This window comes from Entelurus aequoreus, linkage group LG11, assembly GCF_033978785.1.
Source record: "Entelurus aequoreus isolate RoL-2023_Sb linkage group LG11, RoL_Eaeq_v1.1, whole genome shotgun sequence".
NCBI lineage: Eukaryota > Metazoa > Chordata > Actinopteri > Syngnathiformes > Syngnathidae > Entelurus > Entelurus aequoreus.
The window spans coordinates 73,979,353-74,005,678 of record NC_084741.1 but is presented as its reverse complement, the minus strand read 5'-3'; the positions used below and the strand labels follow the sequence as shown (position 1 = coordinate 74,005,678).

Sequence of the window (26,326 nt, the reverse complement as noted above, 5' to 3'; positions counted from 1 at the left end):
TCATCACTTCAAGGCTTGTTCAAAGTGAACGACAAACATTCATCACTTCAAGGCTTGTTCAAAGTGAACAACAAACGTCATCAACTCATCTGACGCTGACAGGATGGCAAAATGTTTCAGTCAGACAGAAAAAAACCTTCAATGTTTACATCCATTTTCAACTCTTTGTCAATTGTACATCTTTGGAGATGACTGGAAGGCACTTTTGGTGAAGAAAAAAAAGACAACAAATGCATTAGAGGAAACAGAAACATAAATGCTTTGCTATACTTGACTGCAGGACAGAAAGTGAATAAGTCACATCCCACCCAGGAAAAAAAGCAAAGCGAGCCAGAGAAGACGTCTGAAGGCACGTTGGCAGTTTGCAAGCTTCATCAAAAATGTTGTCAAACAGCATCAGCACTCAACACGTAGTAAGACACACCCTGGTTGCCGTGACGACAAACGGCATCAGCACTCAACACGTAGTAAGACACACCCTGGTTGCCGTGACGACAAACGGCATCAGCACTCAACACGTAGTAAGACACACCCTGGTTGCCGTGACGACAAACGGCATCAGCACTGAACATGTAGTGCAGGATTACAGTGACGACACCTCTTTGGTGTTAGGGAACACTCATTAGTGGCCAACATTCTGCTAAACAAACACAAATGACAAGTGAAGAAAGACAATTTGCATGCAAAACATTCAGCAGAACACCTGAGAAGACAACACTGCTGCTCAAAAAGTCCTTTCAGTGGATTTCACTTGAAATGAAGCTTGGTTGCTTTCACTTTCACATCTTGACGTTTGTGTGTGTGTACGTGTGTGTGTGTGTGCGTGTGTACGTGTGTGTGTGCACCTTCTCCTACGAGGCTGTGCGTGTTGACGTTTGACAGGGCTTGACGTATACCTCAACTGGACAAAAAGCTGTGTGTGTGTGTGTGTGTGTGTGTGTGTGTGTGTGTGTGTGTGTGTGTGTGTGTGTGTGTGTGTGTGTGTGTGTGTGTGTGTGTGTGTGTGTGTGTGTGTGTGTGTGTGTGTGTGTGTGTGTGTGTGTGTGTGTGTGTGTGTGTGTGTGTGTGTGTGTGTGTGTGTGTGTGTGTGTGTGTGTGTCAGCATTAGCACATGCAACAACGTACACGCAGAGCAAGGTCCTTTAAGTATGTGGATAGAAAAGCAGAAAGATCCCAGCAGTGGAAGTGATGCTGCAGGAAGGAGGCCACGTCTGCATGACATCATCACGTCTGCATGACATCATCACGTCTGCATGACATCATCACGTCTGCGTGACATCACCACGTCTGCATGACATCACCACGTCCGCGTGACATCATCACGTCTGCGTGACATCACCACGTCTGCGTGACATCATCACGTCTGCGTGACATCATCACGTCTGCGTGACATCATCACGTCTGCGTGACATCACCACGTCTGTGTTACATCATCACGCAGTTCTCAGGCCTGACACCGCTCTGGAAGGAAGAGGAGGGTGAAAGGTCAGTGACAAAGTTGTCTCTTTTAAGCCTTTAAATTGTTTGACGACAAAAGACACGTGAAATGTGTTTTATGTTATTGTTATTTTGGCAAGTTAAAAAAAAATGGTCTTGATGATATACATACGTATGCAGGACTGTCTCAGAAAATTGGAATATTGTGATAAAGTTCTTTATTTTCTGTAACGCAATTAAAAAAAACAAAAATGTCATACATTGTGGATTCATTACACATCAACTGAAATATTGCAAGCCTTTTATTATTTTAATATTGCTGATTATGGCATACAGCTTAAGAAAACTCAAAAATCCCATCTCAAAAAATTAGAATATTTCCTCAGACCAAGTAAAAAATAAAGATTTATGACAGCAAAACAAAATCCAACATTTGAAAATGTCAATGAATGCACTCAGTACTTGGTTGGGAATCCTTTTGCACGGATGACTGCACCAATGTGGCGTGGCATGGAGCCAATCAGCCTGTGGCATTGCTGAGGTGTTATGGATGCTTCAATAGCGGCCTTTAGCTCATTTGCATTATTGTCTTTCAGCTTCTTCTTCACAATACCCCACAAATTCTCTATGGGGTTCAGGTCAGGGGAGTTGGCAGGCCAATGGAGGACAGTAATGCCATGGTCAGTACACCACTTACTGCTGGTTTTGGCACTGTGGGCAGGTGCCAGATCATGAAATCATCATCTCCATAGAGCTTTTCAACAGATAGAAGCATGTATTGCTCTAAAATCTCTTGGTACACAGCTGCATTGACTCTGGACTTGATGAAACACAGTGGACCAACACCAGCAGCTGACATGGCTCCCCAAACCATTGCTGACTGGAAACTTCACACTGGATTTCAAGCAACTTGGATTTTTCTCCTCTCCAGCCTTCCTCCAGACTCTAGCGCCTTGACTTCCAAATGAAATACAAAACTTGCTTTCATCTGAAAACAGGATTCTGGACCACTCTGCAACTGTCCAGTGCTTCTTTTCCATAGCCCAAGTCAGACGCTTCTAGAGATTTTAGAGCACTACATGCTTCCATCTGTTGAAAAGCTCTATGGAGATGATGATTTCATTTTCCAGCACAGTGGCAAAACCAGCAGTAAGTGGTGTACTGACCATGGCATTACTGTCCTCCATTGGCCTGCCAACTCCCCTGACCTGAACCCCATAGAGAATTTGTGGGGTATTGTGAAGAAGAAGCTGAAAGACAATAATGCAAATGAGCTAAAGGCCGCTATTGAAGCCTCCATAACACCTCAGCAATGCCACAGGCTGATTGGCTCCATGCCACGCCACATTGGTGCAGTCATCCGTGCAAAAGGATTCCCAACCAAGTACTGAGTGCATTCATTGACATTTTCAAATGTTAGATTTTGTTTTGCTGTTAGAAATCTTTATTTTTTTACTTGGTCTGAGGAAATATTCTAATTTTTTGAGATGGGATTTTTGAGTTTTCTTAAGCTGTATGCCATAATCAGCAATATTAAAATAATAAAAGGCTTGCAATATTTCAGTTGATGTGTAATAAATCCAGAATGTATGACATTTTTGTTTTTTTTAATTGCATTACAGAAAATAAAGAACTTTATCACAATATTCTAATTTTCTGAGACAGTCCTGTATATATACATACATACATATATATGTATGTATATATATATACATATATGTGTATATATATATATATTATATATATATATATATATATATATATATATATATATATATATATATATATATATATATATATATATATATATATATATATATATATATATATATATATATATATGTCATCATTGATATATAAACTATCAGACTGTGTGGTCGCTAGTAGTGGCTTTCAGTAGGCCTTTAATGGGCATAACAACTTCAACATGGAATTCATCTTTTACAGTATGTTAATGTTTAAATATGTTTAAAGTATGTTTGTTTAAATATGTTTAAAGTATGTTTATGTTTAAATATGTTTAAAGTATGTTTATGTTTAAATATGTTTAAAGTATGTTTATGTTTAAATAGGTTTAAAGTATGTTTATGTTTAAATATGTTTAAAGTATGTTTCCAACTTTGTGGGAAGACTTTGGAAAAGACCCTTTTTAGCTATACTTGGCTGAGTTTGGTGTGGAAGAACACCACCACCACCACCACCACCTGACCTCACCTATGGGTTTAACCCCACTTCCTGTGTCCCAATACTTTTGTCCTTGTGGTGTATAATAATAATAAATATGATAAGATGCTACCTGTCTGGGCTGGTTAGTGCCCATGAAAAAGGAATGTCCCACAAGGGGGTCGGCCCCGCCGCCTCCACCGCCGCCGCAACCATCGCGGTCAGACGGCTGTCCGCAGGAGTCGCAGATGACGGTGCGGCTGCGCAAGTTGTACTCGTTGTCGCCGCTGGTGCTGTGAGCGCCCTGCAGAAGTAGCACGTTAGCCAGCGCACACGCCACAACGTAGCCGCTTCACCGCCATGATAGCTACCATGTCGTCGTCGTCCTCCTGGAAGAGGCTGCGGGTGACTTTCCTGGCGGCCATTTCCTGGCAGAGAGCGTCCTTGTTAAAGGTGATCACACATCAGACTTTGCCACTGTTACCTCTCCACTGGCGCTGAGCAGGACCGTCTGCAGGAGGTCGCCGCTGCCCCAGGAGTCCTGGCTCTTCCACAGCAGGTCAGACGGGGGGGCGTGGCTACCGCCGCTGGACGCCGCCCAGATCTGCAGAGTTCAAAGGTCGCCCTTACTGAGGATCTTGTATGGATACTTCATTCATCACGTTTGTAAGTTTGAACTAAAAGTGTTTCTACTTACTATGTGGGATGTTTGTACGTGTAATGAAGCTAGCATATTATTAACTTATTCTTCTTGTATTGAATCACAACACCAACACTGATTAGCTGATTGGAGAGCTAGCTTGCGCCGCTAGTGGGTCCATGACCATGACTTGTGTTTTGTTTGATCAGCCGTTTTACTGCCGTGTTACAGACACCGTTTGGAAACAATGAAGGCAAACCAGAAAAGATGAAAAGGAAGGTTTTGTACAATGAGTATGAATATGAAACTTCTCAACCTTGAAGCTATGTGTCTGTCTTTAAAAGCATCAATTGTTCCAAAGATGGATTTAAACACTGAGTGGTACACGCGTGTCCTGTTGGACAAAAACATGCACTGTATCCAAATAAATTGTATCCTTTTTTACAAGTGATGCCCTCCCATGTTCCTTCTGTCGAGAGTCTGCTGGGAAACATGGCGAGGAAACAATCCACTCATGAAACATGGCGAGGAAACAATCCACTCATGAAACATGGCGAGGCAACAATCCACTCATGAAACATGGCGAGGAAACAATCCACTCATGAAACATGGCGAGGAAACAATCCACTCATGAAACATGGCGAGGTTCATAAAGGAAACAATCCACTCATGAAACATGGCTGGCTTCATAAAGAAAACAATCCACTCATGAAACATGGCGGGCTTCATAAAGGAAACAATCCACTTATGAAACATGGCGAGGAAACAATCCACTCATGAAACATGGCGAGGAAACAATCCACTCATGAAACATGGCGAGGAAACAATCCACTCATGAAACATGGCGAGGTTCATAAAGGAAACAATCCACTCATGAAACATGGCGGGCTTCATAAAGAAAACAATCCACTCATGAAACATGGCGGGCTTCATAAAGGAAACAATCCACTCATGAAACATGGCGGGCTTCATAAAGGAAACAATCCACTCATGAAACATGGCGGGCTTCATAAAGGAAACAATCCACTCATGAAACATGGTGGGCTTCATAAAGGAAACAATCCACTCATGAAACATGGCGGGCTTCATAAAGGAAACAATCCACTTATGAAACATGACGGGCTTCATAAAGGAAACAATCCACTCATGAAACATGGTGGGGTTCATAAAGGAAACAATCCACTCATGAAACATGGCGGGCTTCATAAAGGAAACAATCCACTCATGAAACATGGCGGGGTTCATAAATGAAACAATCCACTCATGAAACATGGAGAGGAAACAATCCACTCATGAAACATGGCGGGCTTCATAAAGGAAACAATCCACTCATGAAACATGGCGGGGTTCATAAAGGAAACAATCCACTCATGAAACATGGCGAGGAAACAATCCACTCATGAAACATGGCGAGGAAACAATCCACTCATGAAACATGGCGGGCTTCATAAAGGAAACAATCCACTCATGAAACATGGCGGGCTTCATAAAGGAAACAATCCACTCATGAAACATGGCGGGCTTCATAAAGGAAACAATCCACTCATGAAACATGGCGGGCTTCATAAAGGAAACAATCCACTCATGAAACATGGAGAGGAAACAATCCACTCATGAAACATGGCGAGGTTCATAAAAGAAACAATCCACTCATGAAACATGGCGAGGAAACAATCCACTCATGAAACATGGCGAGGTTCATAAAGGAAACAATCCACTCATGAAACATGGCGGGCTTCATAAAGGAAACAATCCACTCATGAAACATGGCGGGCTTCATAAAGGAAACAATCCACTCATGAAACATGGTGGGGTTTATAAAGGAAACAATCCACTCATGAAACATGGCGGGCTTCATAATGGAAACAATCCACTCATGAAACATGGCGGGGTTCATAAATGAAACAATCCACTCATGAAACATGGAGAGGAAACAATCCACTCATGAAACATGGCGGGGTTCATAAAGGAAACAATCCACTCATGAAACATGGCGAGGAAACAATCCACTCATGAAACATGGCGAGGAAACAATCCACTCATGAAACATGGCGGGCTTCATAAAGGAAACAATCCACTCATGAAACATGGTGGGCTTCATAAAGGAAACAATCCACTCATGAAACATGGCGGGCTTCATAAAGGAAACAATCCACTCATGAAACATGGCGGGCTTCATAAAGGAAACAATCCACTCATGAAACATGGCAGGCTTCATAAAGGAAACAATCCACTCATGAAACATGGCGGGCTTCATAAAGGAAACAATCCACTCATGAAACATGGCGGGCTTCATAAAGGAAACAATCCACTCATGAAACATGGCGGGCTTCATAAAGGAAACAATCCACTCATGAAACATGGCGGGCTTCATAAAGGAAACAATCCACTCATGAAACATGGCGGGCTTCATAAAGGAAACAATCCACTCATGAAACATGGCGGGCTTCATAAAGGAAACACTCCACTCATGAAACATGGCGGGCTTCATAAAGGAAACAATCCACTCATGAAACATGGCGGGCTTCATAAAGGAAACAATCCACTCATGAAACATGGCGGGGTTCATAAATGAAACAATCCACTCATCCTTTTGTCATATTGTGTCTTCCTTTTGTCATATTGTGTCTTTGTTTTGTCATATTGTGTCTTCCTTTTGTCATATTGTGTCTTTGTTTTGTCATATTGTGTCTTCCTTTTGTCATATTGTGTCTTTGTTTTGTCATATTGTGTCTTCCTTTTGTCATATTGTGTCTTCCTTTTGTCATATTGTGTCTTCCTTTTGTCATATTGTGTCTTCCTTTTGTCATATTGTGTCTTCCTTTTGTCATATTGTGTCTTCCTTTTGTCATATTGTGTCTTCCTTTTGTCATATTGTGTCTTCCTTGTGTCATATTGTGTCTTCCTTTTGTCATATTGTGTCTTCCTTTTGTCATATTGTGTCTTTGTTTTGTCATATTGTGTCTTCCTTTTGTCATATTGTGTCTTCCTTTTGTCATATTGTGTCTTCCTTTTGTCATATTGTGTCTTCCTTTTGTCATATTGTGTCTTCCTTTTGTCATATTGTGTCTTCCTTTTGTCATATTGTGTCTTCCTTTTGTCATATTGTGTCATCCTTTTGTCATATTGTGTCATCCTTTTGTCATATTGTGTCTTCCTTTTGTCATATTGTGTCTTTGTTTTGTCATATTGTGTCTTCCTTTTGTCATATTGTGTCTTCCTTTTGTCATATTGTGTCTTCCTTTTGTCATATTTTGTCTTTGTTTTGTCATATTGTGTCTTTGTTTTGTCATATTGTGTCTTCCTTTTGTCATATTGTGTCTTCCTTTTGTCATATTGTGTCTTCCTTTTGTCATATTGTGTCTTCCTTTTGTCATATTGTGTCTTCCTTTTGTCATATTGTGTCTTTGTTTTGTCATATTGTGTCTTCCTTTTGTCATATTGTGTCTTCCTTTTGTCATATTGTGTCTTCCTTTTGTCATATTGTGTCTTCCTTTTGTCATATTGTGTCTTCCTTTTGTCATATTGTGTCTTCCTTTTGTCATATTGTGTCTTCCTTTTGTCATATTGTGTCTTTGTTTTGTCATATTGTGTCTTCCTTTTGTCATATTGTGTCTTCCTTTTGTCATATTGTGTCTTCCTTTTGTCATATTGTGTCTTCCTTTTGTCATATTTTGTCTTCCTTTTGTCATATTGTGTCTTTGTTTTGTCATATTGTGTCTTCCTTTTGTCATATTGTGTCTTCCTTTTGTCATATTGTGTCTTCCTTTTGTCATATTGTGTCTTCCTTTTGTCATATTTTGTCTTCCTTTTGTCATATTGTGTCTTTGTTTTGTCATATTGTGTCTTCCTTTTGTCATATTGTGTCTTCCTTTTGTCATATTGTGTCTTCCTTTTGTCATATTGTGTCTTCCTTTTGTCATATTGTGTCTTCCTTTTGTCATATTGTGTCTTCCTTTTGTCATATTGTGTCTTCCTTGTGTCATATTGTGTCTTCCTTTTGTCATATTGTGTCTTCCTTTTGTCATATTGTGTCTTTGTTTTGTCATATTGTGTATTCCTTTTGTCATATTGTGTCTTCCTTTTGTCATATTGTGTCTTCCTTTTGTCATATTGTGTCTTCCTTTTGTCATATTGTGTCTTTGTTTTGTCATATTGTGTCTTTGTTTTGTCATATTGTGTCTTCCTTTTGTCATATTGTGTCTTCCTTTTGTCATATTGTGTCTTCCTTGTAAATAAGCATTTACACAATGTAAATAAACATTTACAGAATGTAAATAAACATTTACACAATGTAAATAAGCATTTACACAATGTAAATAAACATTTACACAATGTAAATAAACATTTACACAATGTAAATAAGCATTTACACAATGTAAATAAACATTACAGAATGTAAATAAACATTTACAGAATGTAAATAAACATTTACACAATGTAAATAAACATTTACAGAATGTAAATAAGCATTTACACAATGTAAATAAACATTTACACAATGTAAATAAACATTTACACAATGTAAATAAGCATTTACACAATGTAAATAAACATTTACAGAATGTAAATAAACATTTACACAATGTAAATAAACATTTACACAATGTAAATAAACATTTACACAATGTAAATAAACATGTACACTATGTAAATAAGCATTTACACAATGTAAATAAACATTTACAGAATGTAAATAAATATTTACAGAATGTAAATAAACATTTACACAATGTAAATAAACATTTGCATAGTGTAAATAAGTCCTTCCAGTGCATAAATGGTGAGAAGATGGTCAGACTTACAGTGACGGTGGCTCCAGCCTTCAGGTTGAACTTGTGTGGGAACTTGTAGATGATGGGGTTGGCTCCTCCCACCGTTCTCCTCACCTGCCAGCCGGCCAGTGATTGGTCCTGAGGGCGAGAGTGCTCAGACAGGTGCGTGTGTGGGCGTGGTCTTCCATGCAAAACAATCACCTCGTCGCTTTTGTTGCAGAGTCGGACAAACTTGCCGTCCAGGTCCACCTCGTCCACGGTGACGCGGCCGCTGGCTGAGGCGTGCTGGCTGATGCGCGTCTTGGTGACGGTGCCGCCCACCACGCTGGAGGCCTCGCTGTCGTTGTCGTTGAGGCGCCGCTTCTTGGCCACCGCCGTGCCCGAGGAGGTGCGGCTGCTGGAGGCGGCGGTGTGGCCCAGGCGGCTGTGGGAGGAGCCTGAGGTGCGGGTCACCGTCACCCTGGCTTGGGTAGGGCTGGGCGACAGACGCAACCTGAGGGGGGGAGGAGCCAATCAGCACACGGCTTGGAAGTGGCACGCTCCACGCCACGCTCACCTCTCCTCCTCGCCCTCCAGCAGCTTCCTGTAGGCGCTGATCTCCATGTCCAGCGTCAGCTTGATGTCCAGCAGCTCCTGGTACTCGTCCAGCTGCCTCTGCAGGCGAGCTCGCATGGCGGCCATGTCGCGCTCCTTCTCCTCCAGACGTCTGCGCATCAGGTCACGCTCGCGGCTCAGCGTCTCCTCCAGCTCGCGCACCTTCGCCTCGCTCAGGGACAGCTGGCAACACACACACGGCCGCTTACACCTCTTGGAGAGTGTGTGTGTGTGTGTGTGTGTGTGTGTGTGTGTGTGTGTGTGTGTGTGTGTGTGTGTGTGTGTGTGTGTGTGTGTGTGTGTGTGTGTGTGTGTGTGTGTGTGTGCGCACCTGCTTCTGCAGCTGCCCCAGCTGTCCTGACATGCTCTCCATGCGCATGCGTGTCTGCTGCAGCTCTTCATGAGCGGCGCCCACCAAGTGGCTGTTCCTGTCGGCCGACTGGCGGGCGTTCTCCAGCTGACCAGACAGGAAGTGGAATTATTAGCATTTGTTAGACAACAAAGCAGATGAAACAGGAAGTGGAATTATTAGCATTTATTAGACAACAAAGCAAATGAAACAGGAAACAATTGGGATATTTTTGTTGTTGTTCTTTTAGTTGTGTAAATGTTCTGAAGGGCTAATAATAATAATAGTAAGTAAATTAAAAGCATTGCAATAAAATAGTGAAAACTATGTGATTGAAATAATAAAATGGTAAATATGTGTAGTGAACTAAATGTAAAAAAGAACATGTTTTTACAGTTATGCCATTGTTTCGTAAGGTTACTAATAATAAGCAAGTACGGTAAATAAAAAGTAATCCAACAAAATAATGACAAAATGATAATATAAATATTGAAATGGCAAAAAGGAACATATTTCTATGGCTATGCAATGTTTGTGAAAAGTTCCTAGCAAGTACAGTACATAGAAAATAATGCAACACAATCCAAATAATGACAACATTGTTAAATGATCAAAAAGTGTCATGAACTGGACAGTTTTTTAGTTATGCAACTTTTATGAAAGGTCATAAAAAGTAATAGAACAAAATTACAAATGTCATTAAAATGGTAAAGATGTGCAGTGAATTAGACATATTTATATAGTTATGCCATTTTTAGTAGGAGCAACTTTTATGAAAAGTAATCATAAAAAGTTAAATGTTTACACAAATGGTAGAAATGTGTAGACAACGTGACGACAAAGGGACATATTTTTGCGTCTAATAATTAAAAAGTCATACAAAAACATTTTTTAGTCAGACATTTTTTCTAAAATGTGAATAAAAAATACAAGAAATTAATTGTATGACTTAAAAATGTGGAGTAAAAAGAAGAACATTTGTTAGCGACGCACATTTCATGAACGTTTAATAAGTTATACAACATTTACAATGCAAATATTGCAATAGAGAAAATATACAGAAGGATTTTTTATGAAGGGTAATAAGTAAATAATGATAAATATGCTGCTGCAGGTGGTGGTAGAAATATGATTATGATGCTGCAGGTGGTGGTAGAAATATGATTATGATGCTGCAGGTGGTGGTAGAAATATGATTCTGATGCTGCAGGTGGTGGTAGAAATATGATTATGCTGCTGCAGGTGGTGGTAGAAATATGATTATGATGCTGCAGGTGGTGGTAGAAATATGATTATGCTGCTGCAGGTGGTGGTAAAAATATGATTATGATGCTGCAGGTGGTGGTAGAAATATGATTATGATGCTGCAGGTGGTGGTAGAAATATGATTCTGATGCTGCAGGTGGTGGTAGAAATATGATTATGATGCTGCAGGTGGTGGTAGAAATATGATTCTGATGCTGCAGGTGGTGGTAGAAATATGATTATGCTGCTGCAGGTGGTGGTAGAAATATGATTCTGATGCTGCAGGTGGTGGTAGAAATATGATTATGATGCTGCAGCTGGTGGTAGAAATATGATTATGCTGCTGCAGGTGGTGGTAGAAATATGATTATGATGCTGCAGGTGGTGGTAGAAATATGATTATGCTGCTGCAGGTGGTGGTAAAAATATGATTATGATGCTGCAGGTGGTGGTAGAAATATGATTATGATGCTGCAGGTGGTGGTAGAAATATGATTCTGATGCTGCAGGTGGTGGTAGAAATATGATTATGATGCTGCAGGTGGTGGTAGAAATATGATTCTGATGCTGCAGGTGGTGGTAGAAATATGATTATGCTGCTGCAGGTGGTGGTAGAAATATGATTCTGATGCTGCAGGTGGTGGTAGAAATATGATTATGATGCTGCAGCTGGTGGTAGAAATATGATTATGCTGCTGCAGGTGGTGGTAGAAATATGATTATGATGCTGCAGGTGGTGGTAGAAATATGATTATGCTGCAGGTGGTGGTAGAAATATGATTATGATGCTGCAGGTGGTGGTAGAAATATGATTATGCTGCAGGTGGTGGTAGAAATATGATTATGCTGCAGGTGGTGGTATAAATATGATTATGATGCTGCAGGTGGTGGTAGAAATATGATTATGATGCTGCAGGTGGTGGTAGAAATATGATTCTGATGCTGCAGGTGGTGGTAGAAATATGATTATGCTGCTGCAGGTGGTGGTAGAAATATGATTATGATGCTGCAGGTGGTGGTAGAAATATGATTATGATGCTGCAGCTGGTGGTAGAAATATGATTATGCTGCTGCAGGTGGTGGTAGAAATATGATTATGATGCTGCAGGTGGTGGTAGAAATATGATTATGCTGCAGGTGGTGGTAGAAATATGCTTCTGATGCTGCAGGTGGTGGTAGAAATATGATTATGCTGCAGGTGGTGGTAGAAATATGATTATGCTGCAGGTGGTGGTAGAAATATGATTATGATACTGCAGGTGGCGGTAGAGTACCTTGGAGTTGAAGGTCTTCTCCAGCTCCGCCTTGTAGAAGCCCACCTGCTCCTCGTGCTGCGCCCTCAGCTCAGCCAGCGCCTCCGCCAGCTTGCTCTCGAACTCAATGTGCCGCCCGCCGTCCACGTCCACCACGCGCGACTCGTAGCGCCGCTTGGACTCGCGTAGTTCCTGCAAGCGCCACACCAATGTGTTGCGGCCGGGGGAAGACGCAGGTGTTTGAGGTGTGTCACCTCGTTGGAGATGTTCTTCTGGAACTCCAGCTCCTCCTTCAGGGTCTGCAGGCGGTTCTCAGCATCCACCCGCCTCAGCATCTCGTCATGAAGCTGCCTCTTGGCGTCCGCCAGGGCCAAGTCCAACTGCGGGACCACAAGGTTTGGGACTTGAAAAGAAACTTTGACACTTGACCCTGGAACACATTCTTTTCTTCTCTGCTATTTAACAGCAAATCTGTCACCAGATTGTGTTTGCATATGTAGTAGCGGGGCCGGGCCACTAGGTGGAGCCAACATTCAGCTGCCAATCAAAGATGGCGAGCACATTTACCTTGGCCAGCTGGGCCTTCAGGTCCTTCACCTCGGCCTCCAGGGCCCGCTTCTCCGCCAGGGCCGTGCTGAGGGAGGCATCTTTGGAATTGAGCAGCGCCTCCAGGTCTCGAAGGCGGGCCAGAGCCGCTTCCAGGTCGGACTCCTTCCTGCTGTTCCTGCCAGGACCACAGAAGAAGAAGAAGAAAGCTCAGATGTGAAGAACGCAGCAGCTAAAATGTCACACTCATGCATATTACACCTTGAACATGTACATTTCATATTCTACAACAAAGGATGGATTTCATATACTTTCATGTCATTCATTTGCTATATGAATGATATATAAAGCATTTCATACATTTACATTCATACTTTCATGTCATTCATTTGCTATATGAATGATATATAAAGCATTTCATACATTTACATTCATACTTTCATGTCATTCATTTGCTATATGAATGATAGATCATGCATTTCATACATTTACATTCATACTTTCATGTCATTCATTTGCTATATGAATGATATATAAAGCATTTCATACATTTACATTCATACTTTCATGTCATTCATTTGCTATATGAATGATATATAAAGCATTTCATACATTTACATTCATACTTTCATGTCATTCATTTGCTATATGAATGATAGATCATGCATTTCATACATTTACATTCATACTTTCATGTCATTCATTTTTGCTATATGAATGATATATAAAGCATTTCATACATTTACATTCATACTTTCATGTCATTAATTTGCTATATGAATGATATATCATGCATTTCATACATTTACATTCATACTTTCATGTCATTCATTTGCTTTATGAATGATATATAAAGCATTTCATACATTTACATTCATACTTTCATGTCATTCATTTGCTTTATGAATGATAGATCATGCATTTCATACATTTACATTCATACTTTCATGTCATTCATTTGCTTTATGAATGATATATAAAGCATTTCATACATTTACATTCATACTTTCATGTCATTCATTTGCTATATGAATGATAGATCATGCATTTCATACATTTACATTCATACTTTCATGTCATTCATTTGCTTTATGAATGATAGATCATGCATTTCATACATTTACATTCATACTTTCATGTCATTCATTTGCTTTATGAATGATATATAAAGCATTTCATACATTTACATTCATACTTTCATGTCATTCATTTGCTATATGAATGATATATAAAGCATTTCATACATTTACATTCATACTTTCATGTCATTCATTTGCTATATGAATGATAGATCATGCATTTCATACATTTACATTCATACTTTCATGTCATTCATTTGCTTTATGAATGATATATAAAGCATTTCATACATTTACATTCATACTTTCATGTCATTCATTTGCTTTATGAATGATATATAAAGCATTTCATACATTTACATTCATACTTTCATGTCATTAATTTGCTTTATGAATGATATATAAAGCATTTCATACATTTACATTCATACTTTCATGTCATTCATTTGCTATATGAATGATAGATCATGCATTTCATACATTTACATTCATACTTTCATGTCATTCATTTGCTATATGAATGATATATAAAGCATTTCATACATTTACATTCATACTTTCATGTCATTCATTTGCTATATGAATGATATATAAAGCATTTCATACATTTACATTCATACTTTCATGTCATTCATTTGCTATATGAATGATAGATCATGCATTTCATACATTTACATTCATACTTTCATGTCATTCATTTGCTTTATGAATGATAGATCATGCATTTCATACATTTACATTCATACTTTCATGTCATTCATTTGCTTTATGAATGATAGATCATGCATTTCATACATTTACATTCATACTTTCATGTCATTCATTTGCTTTATGAATGATAGATCATGCATTTCATACATTTACATTCATACTTTCATGTCATTCATTTGCTTTATGAATGATAGATCATGCATTTCATACATTTACATTCATACTTTCATGTCATTCATTTGCTATATGAATGATATATAAAGCATTTCATACATTTACATTCATACTTTCATGTCATTCATTTGCTATATGAATGATATATCATGCATTTCATACATTTACATTCATACTTTCATGTCATTCATTTGCTATATGAATGATATATAAAGCATTTCATACATGTACATTCATACTTTCATGTCATTCATTTCATGACCGTATACTCGTCCAGATTGTTCGTGGCCGCTCCAATTGCCTCCCAGTCTGTCGTTTCCCAACAAGCACGCAACTCGTCCACAGACTCGGCGGTGAAACACTTAATGTTCCTCATAACAGGTTTAATAATGCTACTTAATATCAACAGTGGTGTGGTGGTTAATAATGCTACTTAAATGTGGTGTGGTGGTTAATAATGCTACTTAAATGTGGTGTGCTGGTTAATAATGCTACTTAAATGTGGTGTGGTGGTTAATAATGCTACTTAAATGTGGTGTGCTGGTTAATAATGCTATGTATATATATGTCTTGTGTTTATTTACTGTTGTAGTCATTCCCAGCTGAATACCAGGTCACCCCCGCCTCTCACAGCATCTTCCCTATCTGAATCGCTTCCACTGCCCTCTAGTCCTTCACTCTCACTTTCCTCATCCACAAATCTTTCACCCTCGCTCAAATTAATGGGGTAATCGTCGCTTTCTTGGTCCGAATCGCTCTCGCTGCTGGTGGCCATGATTGTAAACAATGTGCAGATGTGAGGAGCTCCACAACCTGTGACGTCACGTAGTGTAGTAGACCTAAGTATTCATTAAGTACCACCATAATGACAACATTAAATACAGTAGTGTAGTAGACCTAAGTATTCATTAAGTACCACCATAATGACAACATTAAATACAGTAGTGTAGTAGACCTAAGTATTCATTAAGTACCACCATAATGACAACATTAAATACAGTAGTGTAGTAGACCTAAGTATTCATTAAGTACCACCATAATGACAACATTAAATACAGTAGTGTAGTAGACCTAAGTATTCATTAAGTACCACCATGACATCATTAAATACAGTAGTGTAGTAGACCTAAGTATTCATTAAGTACCACCATAATGACATCATTAAATACAGTAGTGTAGTAGACCTAAGTATTCATTAAGTACCACCATAATGACAACATTAAATACAGTAGTGTAGTAGACCTAAGTATTCATTAAGTACCACCATGACATCATTAAATACAGTAGTGTAGTAGACCTAAGTATTCATTAAGTACCACCATAATGACAACATTAAATACAGTAGTGTAGTAGACCTAAGTATTCATTAAGTACCACCATAATGACAACATTAAATACAGTAGTGTAGTAGACCTAAGTATTCATTAAGTACCACCATCATGACATCATTAAATACAGTAGTGTAGTAGACCTAAGTATTCATTAAGTACCACCATAATGACAACATTAAATACAGTAGTGTAGTAGACCTAAGTATTCATTAAGTACCACCATAATGACAACATTAAATACAGTAGTGTAGTAGACCTAAGTATTCATTAAGTACCACCATGACATCATTAAATACAGTAGTGTAGTAGACCTAAGTATTCATTAAGTACCACCATAATGACATCATTAAATACAGTAGTGTAGTAGACCTAAGTATTCATTAAGTACCACCATCATGACATCATTAAATACAGTAGTGTAGTAGACCTAAGTATTCATTAAGTACCACCATAATGACAACATTAAATACAGTAGTGTAGTAGACCTAAGTATTCATTAAGTACCACCATAATGACAACATTAAATACAGTAGTGTAGTAGACCTAAGTATTCATTAAGTACCACCATAATGACAACATTAAATACAGTAGTGTAGTAGACCTAAGTATTCATTAAGTACCACCATAATAACAACATTAAATACAGTAGTGTAGTAGACCTAAGTATTCATTAAGTACCACCATCATGACAACATTAAATACAGTAGTGTAGTAGACCTAAGTATTCATTAAGTACCACCATAATGACAACATTAAATACAGTAGTGTAGTAGACCTAAGTATTCATTAAGTACCACCATAATGACAACATTAAATACAGTAGTGTAGTAGACCTAAGTATTCATTAAGTACCACCATAATGACAACATTAAATACAGTAGTGTAGTAGACCTAAGTATTCATTAAGTACCACCATAATGACAACATTAAATACAGTAGTGTAGTAGACCTAAGTATTCATTAAGTACCACCATCATGACAACATTAAATACAGTAGTGTAGTAGACCTAAGTATTCATTAAAACAAAGCAGAGGTTTTATTTAATATGTACATTTAATATATAATAATATATAATATTTGTTATGTGCAGCTTTCTCTATCAATGTTCTAGTTTGTTTACATGTGTTGTGCTGATGTGTTGTGCAAGCTGATTGGCTGGGAAAGTCAGCGGAGAACGTGGAGAACATTGGGTTCCACACGTGTTCAGTGACAGAAATGAGGGTTCTGTTTGTGTCTTGATTGATTATTTTGCAGAGTAGTGAGATCGTGACGACTTCCCCTGAATGGTGAGCCACTAGAGGGAGCCCCACAGTATTTCTGATGGACATAGCAAACATGTCATACATCTCAACAGACACTAGAGGGAGCCCCACAGTATTTCTGATGGACATAGCAAACATGTCATACATGTCAACAGACACTAGAGGGAGCCCCACAGTATTTCTGATGGACATAGCAAACATGTCATACATGTCAACAGACACTAGAGGGAGCCCCACAGATGGACATAGCAAACATGTCATACATTTCAACAGACACTAGAGGGAGCCCCACAGATGGACAGAGCAAACATGTCATACATTTCAACAGACACTAGAGGGAGCCCCACAGATGGACATAGCAAACATGTCATACATCTCAACAGACACTAGAGGGAGCCCCACAGTATTTCTGATGGACATAGCAAACATGTCATACATCTCAACAGACACTAGAGGGAGCCCCACAGTATTTCTGATGGACATAGCAAACATGTCATACATGTCAACAGACACTAGAGGGAGCCCCACAGTATTTCTGATGGACATAGCAAACATGTCATACATGTCAACAGACACTAGAGGGAGCCCCACAGTATTCCTGATGGACATAGCAAACATGTCATACATGTCAACAGACACTAGAGGGAGCCCCACAGATGGACATAGCAAACATGTCATACATGTCAACAGACACTAGAGGGAGCCCCACAGATGGACATAGCAAACATGTCATACATTTCAACAGACACTAGAGGGAGCCCCACAGATGGACATAGCAAACATGTCATACATTTCAACAGACACTAGAGGGAGCCCCACAGATGGACAGAGCAAACATGTCATACATTTCAACAGACACTAGAGGGAGCCCCACAGATGGACATAGCAAACATGTCATACATTTCAACAGACACTAGAGGGAGCCCCACAGATGGACATAGCAAACATGTCATACATGTCAACAGACACTAGAGGGAGCCCCACAGATGGACATAGCAAACATGTCATACATGTCAACAGACACTAGAGGGAGCCCCACAGATGGACATAGCAAACATGTCATACATTTCAACAGACACTAGAGGGAGCCCCACAGATGGACATAGCAAACATGTCATACATGTCAACAGACACTAGAGGGAGCCCCACAGATGGACATAGCAAACATGTCATACATGTCAACAGACACTAGAGGGAGCCCCACAGATGGACATAGCAAACATGTCATACATGTCAACAGACACTAGAGGGAGCCCCACAGATGGACATAGCAAACATGTCATACATGTCAACAGACACTAGAGGGAGCCCCACAGATGGACATAGCAAACATGTCATACATGTCAACAGACACTAGAGGGAGCCCCACAGATGGACATAGCAAACATGTCATACATGTCAACAGACACTAGAGGGAGCCCCACAGATGGACATAGCAAACATGTCATACATGTCAACAGACACTAGAGGGAGCCCCACAGATGGACATAGCAAACATGTCATACATTTCAACAGACACTAGAGGGAGCCCCACAGATGGACATAGCAAACATGTCATACATGTCAACAGACACTAGAGGGAGCCCCACAGATGGACATAGCAAACATGTCATACATTTCAACAGACACTAGAGGGAGCCCCACAGATGGACATAGCAAACATGTCATACATTTCAACAGACACTAGAGGGAGCCCCACAGATGGACATAGCAAACATGTCATACATGTCAACAGACACTAGAGGGAGCCCCACAGATGGACATAGCAAACATGTCATACATTTCAACAGACACTAGAGGGAGCCCCACAGATGGACATAGCAAACATGTCATACATTTCAACAGACACTAGAGGGAGCCCCACAGATGGACATAGCAAACATGTCATACATTTCAACAGACACTAGAGGGAGCCCCACAGATGGACATAGCAAACATGTCATACATTTCAACAGACACTAGAGGGAGCCCCACAGATGGACATAGCAAACATGTCATACATGTCAACAGACACTAGAGGGAGCCCCACAGATGGACATAGCAAACATGTCATACATTTCAACAGACACTAGAGGGAGCCCCACAGATGGACATAGCAAACATGTCATACATGTCAACAGACACTAGAGGGAGCCCCACAGATGGACATAGCAAACATGTCATACATGTCAACAGACACTAGAGGGAGCCCCACAGATGGACACAGCAAACATGTCATACATTTCAACAGACACCAGAGGGAGCCCCACAGATGGACATAGCAAACATGTCATACATGTCAACAGACAACAACATTGAACAAATACATTGCTACAGTTGCTGTCAAGCTGCATGCAATAAACTAAACCAAACCAAAAATATTATGCAACATTTGCAAATCCATTTACAAATAATACACAATAAAGGTCAAGTCAACTGTAGTTACTTTTCTGGACATTGACATGTAATAAATAACAAATAAATAATAAATGACACATATACTAAATGAGTGCATGTGTTGAAATGTCAAGAGGAGAAATCCAAATGAGTGTGTGTGAGTTTTAAAGTGAGCCAGGACAGCTGGGACCACAGACCAGGTCTTGTAGGAGCCCACCATGGAGGAACTGGATGGACGAGGCGAGTGTTGGCTTTGTTCAAAGCTATTTACACATGTGCCATTTGCCAATGAGTCACCGTCCAAACACAAGAGGATTCTCTTTTCTTTCCCATCACACTGCTTCCTGGTGTGGAACATGTGACCAGGAGGAGGACTGAACACATGTGACCAGGAGGAGGACTGAACACATGTGACCAGGAGGAGGACTGAACACATGTGACCAGGAGGAGGACTGAACACATGTGACCTCACTGAACACATGTGACCAGGAGGAGGACTGAACACATGTGACCAGGAGGAGGACTGAACACATGTGACCAGGAGGAGGACTGAACACATGTGACGAGGAGGAGGACTGAACACATGTGACCAGGAGGAGGACTGAACACATGTGACCAGGAGGAGGACTGAACACATGTGACCAGGAGGAGGACTGAACACATGTGACGAGGAGGAGGACTGAACACATGTGACCAGGAGGAGGACTGAACACATGTGACCAGGAGGAGGACTGAACACATGTGACCAGGAGGAGGACTGAACACATGTGACGAGGAGGAGGACTGAACACATGTGACCAGGAGGAGGACTGAACACATGTGACCAGGAGGAGGACTGAACACATGTGACCAGGAGGAGGACTGAACACATGTGACCAGGAGGAGGACTGAACACATGTGACCAGGAGGAGGACTGAACACATGTGACGAGGAGGAGGACTGAACACATGTGACCAGGAGGAGGACTGAACACATGTGACCAGGAGGAGGACTGAACACATGTGACCAGGAGGAGGACTGAACACATGTGACCAGGAGGAGGACTGAACACATGTGACCAGGAGGAGGACTGAACACATGTGACCAGGAGGAGGACTGAACACATGTGACCAGGAGGAGGACTGAACACATGTGACCAGGAGGAGGACTGAACACATGTGACCAGGAGGAGGACTGAACACATGTGACCAGGAGGAGGACTGAACACATGTGACCAGGAGGAGGACTGAACACACGTGACCAGGAGGAGGACTGAACACACGTGACCAGGAGGAGGACTGAACACATGTGACCAGGAGGAGGACTGAACACATGTGACCAGGAGGAGGACTGAACACATGTGACCAGGAGGAGGACTGAACACATGTGACCAGGAGGAGGACTGAACACACGTACAAGCAGCACTTTCAAAAAATACTTCATTGCCACCGATAGGCTGTGCTCAAAATGCTGTTTCTTAACTTCTTAATTGTTGGGCCAGCTAAAAAGATGTTTCTCAGCTTTGGTCCCAACCAGCACTCAGGTGTAATACACTGTTACACCACTTGTGGCAGTAATGACAACATCACACAAGTACTCAGGTGTAATACACTTTTACACCACTTGTGGCAGTAATGACAACATCACACAAGTACTCAGGTGTAATACACTTTTACACCACTTGTGGCAGTAATGACAACATCACACAAGTACTCAGCTGTAATACACTTTTACACCACTTGTGGCAGTAATGACAACATTATCACACAAGTACTCAGGTGTAATACACTTTTACACCACTTGTGGCAGTAATGACAACATCACACAAGTACTCAGGTGTAATACACTTTTACACCACTTGTGGCAGTAATGACAACATCACACAAGTACTCAGGTGTAATACACTTTTACACCACTTGTGGCAGTAATGACAACATCACACAAGTACTCAGGTGTAATATACTTTTACACCACTTGTGGCAGTAATGACAACATCACACAAGTACTCAGGTGTAATACACTTTTACACCACTTGTGGCAGTAATGACAACATCACACAAGTACTCAGGTGTAATACACTTTTACACCACTTGTGGCAGTCATGACAACAGAAGAAGTCTGGAGCTAAAGTTTCTTAAGCACAAAAATGATGACTAAAGTGATGAAGCTGTATTTTTACTTGGACTTTAATGGTATTGATAGTTTAAGAAACAAATGTATTATTAATGTAGTTACAATGTATTATATTAGCACTTTGTAAATGTATGTCAATTTATTTTTCATTAGTTTTTTATGAGTCCCTTCTTTTGTAGTATATTTGATTAGTGTTTAGCGTAAATTCCGGAATATAAGCCACTACTTTTTTCCTAGGCTTTGAACCCTGCAGCTTATAAAAAGGTGCGCCTAATTCATGCATGTTTCTTCGCTGACGGCCAGCTACAAAGTCAATCGTTTTTAAAAAAAAAAACAAGCAAACACACTAAACGTGTTATTTTTTTATTTAATTTTTATTTATCATGTTTGTGCTATGGCGCCATCTTTTGGATGAATTCGCTCACTGCATTGCCCTTCTTTTGAAACTTTTTCTTTTAAGCCTACCGGAAGTAGTTGCCGTTCCGTCTTCGAGCTCTCCATAGCGTTTCTACTTGTGTGGATTCTTCATTTATCACTGCAAGCAACGTAAAACAATTCTTACTCACTAAAGTGTCACATGTGTGTAAAACACTTCTTACTCACTAAAGTGTCACATGTCTGTAAAACACTTCTTACTCACTAAAGTGTCACATGTGTGTAAAACACTTCTTACTCACTAAAGTGTCACATGTGTGTAAAACACTTCTTACTCACTAAAGTGTCACATGTCTGTAAAACACTTCTTACTCACTAAAGTGTCACATGTGTGTAAAACACTTCTTACTCACTAAAGTGTCACATGTGTGTAAAACACTTCTTACTCACTAAAGTGTCACATGTGTGTAAAACACTTCTTACTCACTAAAGTGTCACATGTGTGTAAAACACTTCTTACTCACTAAAGTGTCACATGTGTGTAAAACACTTCTTACTCACTAAAGTGTCACATGTGTGTAAAACACTTCTTACTCACTAAAGTGTCACATGTGTGTAAAACACTTCTTACTCACTAAAGTGTCACATGTGTGTAAAACACTTCTTACTCACTAAAGTGTCACATGTCTGTAAAACACTTCTTACTCACTAAAGTGTCACATGTGTGTAAAACACTTCTTACTCACTAAAGTGTCACATGTGTGTAAAACACTTCTTACTCACTAAAGTGTCACATGTCTGTAAAACACTTCTTACTCACTAAAGTGTCACATGTGTGTAAAACACTTCTTACTCACTAAAGTGTCACATGTGTGTAAAACACTTCTTACTCACTAAAGTGTCACATGTGTGTAAAACACTTCTTACTCACTAAAGTGTCACATGTGTGTAAAACACTTCTTACTCACTAAAGTGTCACATGTGTGTAAAACACTTCTTACTCACTAAAGTGTCACATGTCTGTAAAACACTTCTTACTCACTAAAGTGTCACATGTGTGTAAAACACTTCTTACTCACTAAAGTGTCACATGTGTGTAAAACACTTCTTACTCACTAAAGTGTCACATGTCTGTAAAACACTTCTTACTCACTAAAGTGTCACATGTGTGTAAAACACTTCTTACTCACTAAAGTGTCACATGTCTGTAAAACACTTCTTACTCACTAAAGTGTCACATGTGTGTAAAACACTTCTTACTCACTAAAGTGTCACATGTCTGTAAAACACTTCTTACTCACTAAAGTGTCACATGTGTGTAAAACACTTCTTACTCACTAAAGTGTCACATGTCTGTAAAACACTTCTTACTCACTAAAGTGTCACATGTTTGTAAAACACTTCTTACTCACTAAAGTGTCACATGTCTGTAAAACACTTCTTACTCACTAAAGTGTCACATGTCTGTAAAACACTTCTTACTCACTAAAGTGTCACATGTGTGTAAAACACTTCTTACTCACTAAAGTGTCACATGTCTGTAAAACACTTCTTACTCACTAAAGTGTCACATGTCTGTAAAACACTTCTTACTCACTAAAGTGCCACATGTGTGTAAAACACTTCTTACTCACTAAAGTGTCACATGTGTGTAAAACACTTCTTACTCACTAAAGTGTCACATGTCTGTAAAACACTTCTTACTCACTAAAGTGTCACATGTGTGTAAAACACTTCTTACTCACTAAAGTGTCACATGTGTGTAAAACACTTCTTACTCACTAAAGTGTCACATGTCTGTAAAACACTTCTTACTCACTAAAGTGTCACATGTGTGTAAAACACTTCTTACTCACTAAAGTGTCACATGTCTGTAAAACACTTCTTACTCACTAAAGTGTCACATGTGTGTAAAACACTTCTTACTCACTAAAGTGTCACATGTCTGTAAAACACTTCTTACTCACTAAAGTGTCACATGTGTGTAAAACACTTCTTACTCACTAAAGTGTCACATGTGTGTAAAACACTTCTTACTCACTAAAGTGTCACATGTCTGTAAAACACTTCTTACTCACTAAAGTGTCACATGTCTGTAAAACACTTCTTACTCACTAAAGTGTCACATGTCTGTAAAACACTTCTTACTCACTAAAGTGTCACATGTGTGTAAAACACTTCTTACTCACTAAAGTGTCACATGTCTGTAAAACACTTCTTACTCACTAAAGTGTCACATGTGTGTAAAACACTTCTTACTCACTAAAGTGTCACATGTGTGTAAAACACTTCTTACTCACTAAAGTGTCACATGTGTGTAAAACACTTCTTACTCACTAAAGTGTCACATGTCTGTAAAACACTTCTTACTCACTAAAGTGTCACATGTGTGTAAAACACTTCTTACTCACTAAAGTGTCACATGTGTGTAAAACACTTCTTACTCACTAAAGTGTCACATGTGTGAAGTCTGCAGGAGTGTTTTTAGGCATGTTGGACATGCTATTGTAATGTAATCAAGCTACTGTCATTAGCATTAGCTACTATGCTAACACCTTTATGAGAGTCCGTGTTAGTATTATTAACTTACGATGGCATTCTTTTTGTATTGTTTCAGTTTGGTAAAGTCACCAAGACGTCAGTGTGGAGTTATTGAGTCGGTTTAGCTGATTTTAGAGCTAGCTTGGCAGCTAGCGGCTCCATGACCATGACTGACGTTTTGTTTCATCAGCCGTTTTACTGCCGTGTTACAGACACCGTTTGGAAACAATTAAGGTATGTAAATAAACATTTACAGAATGTTTCTGTGTAAATAAGTCAAAATGTATTTTATTATTATATATATTTTATTTGATGTATTTTGTAATCATCTTTGAGATGAAGTCATGCTTTCATATCGATTCGCCAAAGCACTTTGAAGGGGTTGTTTTGTACAGAGGGTGAGAAATTTCAAGTCGATGGTAACAACAGCAATTGTCAGAAGACGTGTTTTGACACGTGGTCACCCTTTTGTAGAAGATGGAGGAGGTCACATGACCACAATCAGGAGCACTGTGAGCGCATGCGTCCTTTTCAAACAGTTGGAGGCGTGACGCTTCGGGGAGGGGCGGGGTCACGGAGGCAGGGGGCGGAGCCTCGGGCCTGAGGCGCAGCCATCCTGTGTGTATTTTTGTGTTGTTGGAGCGTCACCAGAGAAACCCACTCCCTGTTTGTATGCAACACTACAGCTCTGTGGACACACTGCCACTCTGTGTGTGTGTGTGTGTGTGTGTGTGTGTGTGTGTGTGTGTGTGTGTGTGTGTGTGTGTGTGTGTGTGTGTGTGTGTGTGTGTGTGTGTGTGTGTGTGTGTGTGTGTGTGTGTGTGTGTGTGTAACATGAAACGGCCATTATTCCAGCCTGCATAGTTCAATGATGATTCATCAAAAGCGAAACACGAGCCGTTTTTTTCTTTGGAGTTTTTATGAACGCAACGACGATGTTAGTGTACATTAGACTCTCTACAAGATGTTGTTGACGTACATTAGACTCTCTACAAGATGTTGTTGACGTACATTAGACTCTCTACAAGATGTTGTTGACGTACATTAGACTCTCTACAAGATGTTGTTGACGTACATTAAACTCTCTACAAGATGTTGTTGACGTACATTAGACTCTCTACAAGATGTTGTTGACGTACATTAAACTCTCTACAAGATGTTGTTGACGTACATTAAACTCTCTACAAGATGTTGTTGACGTACATTAGACTCTCTACAAGATGTTGACGTACATTAGACTCTCTACAAGATGTTGACGTACATTAAACTCTCTACAAGATGTTGTTGACGTACATTAGACTCTCTACAAGATGTTGTTGACGTACATTAGACTCTCTACAAGATGTTGTTGACGTACATTAG

At 39.8% G+C, this 26,326-nt stretch overlaps 1 protein-coding gene across 2 annotated transcripts in view; it reads right to left on the bottom strand.

The window, feature by feature from the left end:
- Positions 1 to 468: 468 nt before the first annotated feature.
- The window catches only part of LOC133660464 (lamin-A-like), a 48,378-nt gene continuing 22,520 nt past the window's right edge, over positions 469 to 26,326 (bottom strand). For both annotated transcript variants that reach the window (XM_062063979.1, XM_062063977.1), the window contains 11 exons: positions 13,024 to 13,180; positions 12,711 to 12,836; positions 12,478 to 12,648; positions 9,941 to 10,066; positions 9,572 to 9,792; positions 9,217 to 9,508; positions 9,046 to 9,153; positions 4,085 to 4,204; positions 3,972 to 4,028; positions 3,734 to 3,904; positions 469 to 1,461 (listed from right to left, as the gene is read on the bottom strand). In XM_062063979.1, coding sequence (XP_061919963.1) covers positions 1,426 to 1,461; positions 3,734 to 3,904; positions 3,972 to 4,028; positions 4,085 to 4,204; positions 9,046 to 9,153; positions 9,217 to 9,508; positions 9,572 to 9,792; positions 9,941 to 10,066; positions 12,478 to 12,648; positions 12,711 to 12,836; positions 13,024 to 13,180 — 1,585 coding nt within the window. In that variant the 3' untranslated portion in view covers positions 469 to 1,425. The remainder of the gene's footprint in view (positions 1,462 to 3,733; positions 3,905 to 3,971; positions 4,029 to 4,084; positions 4,205 to 9,045; positions 9,154 to 9,216; positions 9,509 to 9,571; positions 9,793 to 9,940; positions 10,067 to 12,477; positions 12,649 to 12,710; positions 12,837 to 13,023; positions 13,181 to 26,326) is intronic.